General features: G+C 49.8%; 1 protein-coding gene across 2 annotated transcripts in view; it reads left to right on the top strand.

Moving 5' to 3' along the window:
* Nucleotides 1-903: 903 nt before the first annotated feature.
* The window catches only part of ALG5 (ALG5 dolichyl-phosphate beta-glucosyltransferase), a 75310-nt gene continuing 69467 nt past the window's right edge, over nucleotides 904-6746 (top strand). Inside the window, exons 1-2 of one of the 2 annotated variants that reach the window (XM_073583251.1) lie at nucleotides 904-1214; nucleotides 4430-4601. In XM_073583251.1, the coding sequence (XP_073439352.1) occupies nucleotides 1149-1214; nucleotides 4430-4601 (238 nt within the window). In that variant the 5' untranslated portion in view covers nucleotides 904-1148. The remainder of the gene's footprint in view (nucleotides 1215-4429; nucleotides 4602-6746) is intronic. The other variant, XM_073583250.1, reaches the window with a different exon arrangement.

Here is a 6746-nt window from a genome sequence, read left to right as displayed (position 1 = left end):
CATCATCCATCCATATATCTGCCCAGCATCCATCTATATCTCTGTCCATCACCCATCTATATCTCTGTCCATCATCTATATCTCTGTCCATCATCTATATCTCTGTCCATCATCCGTCTCTATATCTGCCTGTGTAGACATCTCCTACCTATCACATACTGTTCTGTGTATCATATATCCACCTTTATCTCTTGTCAATATATCTACAGTATCTATGTCTCTATCCAGTAACCTGGCAATAATGCTGGTGACATAGTAACATAGTTAGCAAGGCCGAAAACAGACATTAGTCCATCCAGTTCAGCCTATATTCTGTCAGAATAAATCCCCAGATCTACGTCCTTCTAAAGAACCTAATGACTGTAAGATACAATATTGTTACACTCCAGGAAGATCCAGGCCTCTCTTGAAACTCTAAACTGAGTTCGCCATCACCACCTCCTCAGGCAGGGAGTTCCAGATTCTCACTGCCCTAACAGTAAAGAATCCTGTTCTATGTTGGTGGAAAAACCTTCTCTCCTCCATAGAGACTGCCCCTTGTGACCGTCACCTTCTGAATTGCATTTTTGTCGCCACTTTCCCGGATATCTTTCAGTACAGTAATAGTACAGCGCACGGCCTCATTCACACCACCAAACGCTCCCTGCAAAACAGAGGAAACTACGAGAGAGCAAACGTGACTCAGTCAGGAAGGGGTTAACGAGGCGATCAACAGAAACTCTGCGCTGTGGCCAGTGCGCCATCCCTCCACAGGACGGGGCGGCGAGGAGCTCCCGGCACCGCGGCTCCCGTGTGTGTGGCACTGATTATTGGGAGACTTCCTGCCCCGCACCAGCGCCGGCCGGGATCGTTGTTGTACAGTCTACAGTACACGAGAAAATGACTGAGCCGCTACACTGCCTCCGAACGCACGGTGGCGCTCCTAACAAGCCGCTGCACTAGCGGCCAGGCTGTGCAGTTCGCTCTTTAATCAGAGCCTGCACTAGAACATTGACAGCTTCACTTCCGCATAGGTGTAACTATGCTATAGGTTCCGGCAGAGGCAGCGCTGGTGTGTGCCTGGTACCGGAAGACAGTGGTTCCGGGCTGTAGACATTACCGACAGCGCTCGGTCCTAGCTGTGTGAGGACGGGCATGGTGCGGGGATCATGCTCTGCTGCCTGTGTGACCTCCTGCAGCTGCTGGCTGCTCTGGCCGCGGTCCTGCTGGTCCTGGTGAGTGACGATCTCACGTTAGGCATCTAGACATGACACACACAGCAGCGGCTTCAGATACAGTGCTGCTAACTACAGATAGATGTGAGGAAACTATCCCAGCTCCTGAGCACACTGTGTCTCCATAGCTACCGAGACTAAGCCAGTGTAGTCTGAGCCTGCAGGAATCACATCTGTCCTCTCCTCCCTGCGCCCTCCCGTCCTGCCCTGTACCTCACCCTCCCTGCGCCCTTCCATCCCTCCCTACACTTCACCCTCCCTGCGCCCATCCTGCACCTGACCCTCCCTGTGCCCATCCATCCCTCCATGCACCCATCCGTCCCTCCCTGCGTCCGTCCATCCCTCCCTACACTTCACCCTCCCTGCGCCCATCCATCCCATCCTGCACCTGACCCTCCCTGCGTCCATCCATCCCTCCCTGAGCCTGACCCTCCCTATGCCCTTCCGTCCCTCCCTGAGCCTGACCCTCCCTATGCCCTTCCGTCCCTCCCTGAGCCTGACCCTCCCTGCGCCCGTCCATCCCTCCCTGAGCCTGACCCTCCCTGCGCCCATCCATCCCTCCCTCCCTACACTTCACCCTCCCTGCGCCCATCCATCCCATCCTGCACCTGACCCTCCCTGCGTCCGTCCATCCCTCCCTGAGCCTGACCCTCGCTATGCCCTTCCGTCCCTCCCTGAGCCTGACCTTCCCTGCGCCCTTCCATCCCTCCCTACACTTCACCCTCCCTGCGCCCATCCTGCACCTGACCCTCCCTGCGCCCATCCATCCCTCCTTGCACCCATCCGTCCCTCCCTGCGTCCATCCATCCCTCCCTACACTTCACCCTCCCTGCGCCCATCCATCCCATCCTGCACCTGACCCTCCCTGCGTCCATCCATCCCTCCCTGAGCCTGACCCTCCCTATGCCCTTCCGTCCCTCCCTGAGCCTGACCCTCCCTGCGCCCATCCGTCCCACCCTGAGCCTGACCCTCCCTGCGCCCATCCGTCCCACCCTGAGCCTGACCCTCCCTGCGCCCATCCGTCCCACCCTGAGCCTGACCCTCCCTGCGCCCATCCGTCCCACCCTGAGCCTGACCCTCCCTGCGCCCATCCGTCCCACCCTGAGCCTGACCCTCCCTGCGCCCATCCGTCCCACCCTGAGCCTGACCCTCCCTGCGCCCATCCGTCCCACCCTGAGCCTGACCCTCCCTGCGCCCATCCGTCCCACCCTGAGCCTGACCCTCCCTGCGCCCATCCAACCCTTCCTGCACCTGACCCTCCCTGTGCCCATCAGTCCCTCCCTGCACCTGGCCATCCCTCCCTCCATCATTTGATGGTGTCATACAAATGCCATATTAATAGTACATTCCCTAAAGCACAGTGTAGCCGTACTGTGGATATATCGTCTGTAAGCCTTTCAGTTAGAGTGACACAAAGGCTACAAGTCGCCTGCTGAACTCTGCTCTCTCCTTCCTCTCGAGCCTTTTCCACTCAACAGTTTCTATATGTACAGATAGATTTGGAATAAATATATATAGGAAAATGTAGGTCAGCACCCAAGATTACATAAACGGGTGAGGAGATGATCAGTGGGTTGTGTCCAGTTTTCCATCCAAGTGAAGTGGGGTGAGCTACAATACCAGACAAAGCCCATGTACAATAATGGCTTTACTTTTGCGGAAAATGCAGACATGCGGCACTGATCGATAACATTTTATTGTTTCAGCTCCTCCATGTTTTATATATCCACATACAGCTGGTGAAATACGGTAAGTATTGATCTCGTCACCAATTTTCGAAGTAAATATATTTCTAAAGGTGCTATTGACATGAAATTCTCACCAGATGTCGGTAACAACCCATCCAATTACTTACTGAAATTTATTTAATACTTTATACAGAAGCCTTTATTAGTGAAGACAGCTTCATGATGCCTCCTGTATGGAGAAACTAGTCACAGGCATTGCTCAGGCGTGATTTTGGCCCATTCTTCCACATAACAAACTTTTCACATCCTTCTATGAACTCTGAGTTCCTTCCATACATTTTCTATTGGATTCAAGTCCGGTGATCGGCTCCGGCCGTTCCAGCAGCTCTATCTTCTTTCTCTAATACCAATTGAGAGTTTCCTTGTCTGTGTGTTTGGGATCATTGTCATGCTGAACTGTCCACCCTCGTTTCATCTTCATCATCCTGGTAGATAGCAGCATATTTTTATCAAGAGCATCTCGGTTTATTTGCCATTCACCCTTCCTTCAATTATATGACGTTTGCCAGTGAGGTATGCTGAAATACAGCCCCCACACCATGATATTCCTACCTTCTAACTTCACTGTTAGTATGGTGTTTTTGGGGTGATGTGCAGCACCTGTTGGCCTCCAAAGAGTTCAATTTTGGTATCATCTGACAAGACTATATTGAACATGCTTTTTGTTCAGCAGCGGAGTCTTGCTTGGTGAGCGTGCGTACAGGACCATGGAGGTTGGGTGCATTACTTATTGTTCTCTTTGAAAACAATTGTACCTGCTGATTCCAGGTCTTTCTGTAGATCTCCACAGGTGGTTCTTTGCTCTTGGACAACTCCTCTGATAATTCTTTTCACTCCTGTCTGAAATCTTGCAGAAAGCACCTGGTCGTGGCCGGTTTATGGTGAAATAATTTCTTTCCACTTCCAGATTATAGTCCCAACAGTGCTCACTGGAACAAACAGTAGTTTAGAAATTCTTCTGTAACCAATGCCATCAGTATGTTTTGCAACAAAAAGGTTGTGAAGGTCTTGAGACAGCTCACTGGTTTTACCCATCATGAGATGCTTCTTGTGTGGCTCCTTGGTAATGAGACACCTTTTTATAGACCATCAGTTGAACCAGTTGATATTATTTTTCACTAAGTAGCAGGATTGCTTTCTAATTACTGATAGATTTCAGCTGGTGTCATGACCTTCCATGGCTTTTTACACCTCTCTTTCTTCATGTGTTCAATACTTTTTCCCTCTGTCATTTTTCATTATTACACATAATTTATGGACATCTATGGTTTGATTTCTTTGCCTGTGTGGATTAGATGGGTTGTTGCCGACATCTGGTGAGAATTTCATTTCAATATCACCTTTAGAAATCTATTTACTTTAAAAAATTGGTGACGTGTTCAATACTTATTTCACCCTCTGTAGATCCATCATAGTATATAATATGTTTATTAATCTTATTATTATATCTGGCCTTTTTTTAACCAGGTTGCAATTATAGCACATGTGACTGCCAGAAAAATGCCAAATCTACATCGCCACGAGTCAGAGAAGTTCTTTGTTGCCAGTGATGGAGAAAAGAAACCTTTCCCAAGTATTCATGACCGTCCTGAAAAAGAACTGTCTGTTGTTGTCCCTGCATACAATGAAGAAGAGCGGTGTAAGTGTGATCTGACTCATTAGGGCTCCTGGATTTACTTTCAAACATACAGTCCAATGCAGACCTGCAGATGTCTTTCTCTTTTTCTCTGTCATTTTCTCTGTCAACATTACCCACCGTGCAGGAAACTGCAGCGCAGCCAGTGGCATAGTGGAGGTCATCCCTGGGAGCCAAATTCTTGGGAGTGCAAAATTTACAGCCCCTCTCACTATCGAAGGAACTGGGGCTGAGGAATCCACTAAGTGGAAAGCACCAGTTCTTCACCCACTGAAAGTGGCGCAGTTAGCTCCCTGTTCCCCAGGTGATTAGACGGATTGAGGCAGCAGCCTCTTTGTCATCTCTGTTGCTGCCTATGCAGAGCACAACAAAAGAGAAGACTTTTCTGCTCTAACTGAGATGACAAAATGCAGTATAGTGAATTATTGACTCTGCAATTTCTTCACATTCAATACTTCACTACACTGAACTTTGTCATCTTAGTCGCTGCCTGTGCAGAGCACATAAGGAAATAAGAAAGTCTTCTGTACTGCTGCTCTCTGCATGAACAGCAACTAGATAACAGACGCTGATCTTAATGTACTGGAGTATTGAATCATGTGCAGAACAGCTGAGGTCGGTCATCTCGGTTGCTGCACTCAGGGTATAATGCTGGAGGACAAATATACAACCCCTTTAACCTCAAAATTCAATATAGATTTCAAGACTGTTTTTGCGAAAATCTTAAGCAGGCAATTTTAAATAAGTTTGAATATCCTAGCATTAAATGCATTTAATTACTTCACTATTTTCTTAAAATACAATACATTTTCTAAGGTGACCAAGGGTTCAATAGTGGACTAATAGGAGGAAGTCAAGAGTGCTAAGGATTCAGTGGCTAGTGGGGACTTAAAAGGGGTGTCCACCACTCAGACAACCCCTTCTCAATGCTTATGTTTCCCCTCCAGTAAAATGTTAACACTTATGCTCACTGTTCCACCGTGTCAGCACTAGCTCTCCCAGGGATCGTGTGACATTACTGTGTCACGCGATGCCTGCAGCCATTCTGCGCTAGCTTAACACTGTTTTCTCCAGTCACCTTCTACGACAGCAACATCAGAGGATATCTCCCCGCCCTAATAAGGGACAGGAACACAAAGAGGTTAAATATCCCTCCCCTTCCTATAACCACCAGTGTTTTTCCTGTCCCGTATGGTGCATGAAGAGGTCTCTGCTTGCGATTTGGGGCACCCCACGTTACCTTCACAAATGCCGGGCAGCCGAGGTCGGGGGCTCCGCTTTCTTCCTTTGGTGGCTGCTTCCGTCTCCGTGCGCCCTGCGGGACTCCGGACCTTCCCGCCTCTCCTGTGCTTCCGTGGGGGGTAAAGCGGGGCAGTGATGTGCGGCCTGGGTCCTCCTGTATCTCCCTGGCATTCTCCTTCCCCGTGCTGCTGATTCCGGTGAGTTCACGCGCATCGGAAGTGATGCGACTGAACTTCCGGTTCACATCCTGTGCGTTCAACGCTGGAACGCGCGTGCGTGCCGGCAGGAGCCGCCAGGTGCCTGTATACCCGGGATCGGCAGCCATTCTATGGGGCGTACCTTCGACCGGACCAGAGGGGGAGAGGAGTACAGAATTACGCTGGAACCTCGATTTCTTCAAATCCTGGTAGAGGGAGCCACCAGGTAAGACATTGTCTGACGCAGTGACTGTGGACACACTGACATGGACGGCGACAAACCTTCCCTTTCTGCATCTGCAGAGCCCAGTGTTCCCTCGCCTACTGTAAGTAGCAGGTGATGGTACCTTGCTTTCCTGGTTCTTGTAGCCTACAGGTGGCTTAGTATACCTTCTCTCTCTTGCTAGGGACAAAAGGTCCCTGCCCTTAAAGGGAATCTGTCACCTCAATTTGGTGCTGTATGTAAATGAGTTGTGTCCGATCCAGTGGGCGGTGTTTTGGCTCCTTCCCTCCACCCTTCCTTGGCCGCTGTATGCAATATTTCAGGTAATTTCCGTAATTGTCATCCATATTACGCGTGCGCATTGCAGTCTCCAATCGCACGTGCGCAGTATGGTTTGCCCAACTGCGGGCAAAGCCGAAAAGCATTAGTGCGCATGTGCCGGTGAACTATGTCCCGGAACACAGAAATGGCAGCAAAATACTTCTG

Source organism: Dendrobates tinctorius, unplaced genomic scaffold, assembly GCF_039654945.1.
Source record: "Dendrobates tinctorius isolate UK_male_01 unplaced genomic scaffold, ASM3965494v1 ptg000075l, whole genome shotgun sequence".
In the NCBI taxonomy this organism is placed as follows: domain Eukaryota; kingdom Metazoa; phylum Chordata; class Amphibia; order Anura; family Dendrobatidae; genus Dendrobates; species Dendrobates tinctorius.
Note: the sequence above shows the minus strand (reverse complement) of the source record. Positions and strands in the feature narration are given on the sequence as shown.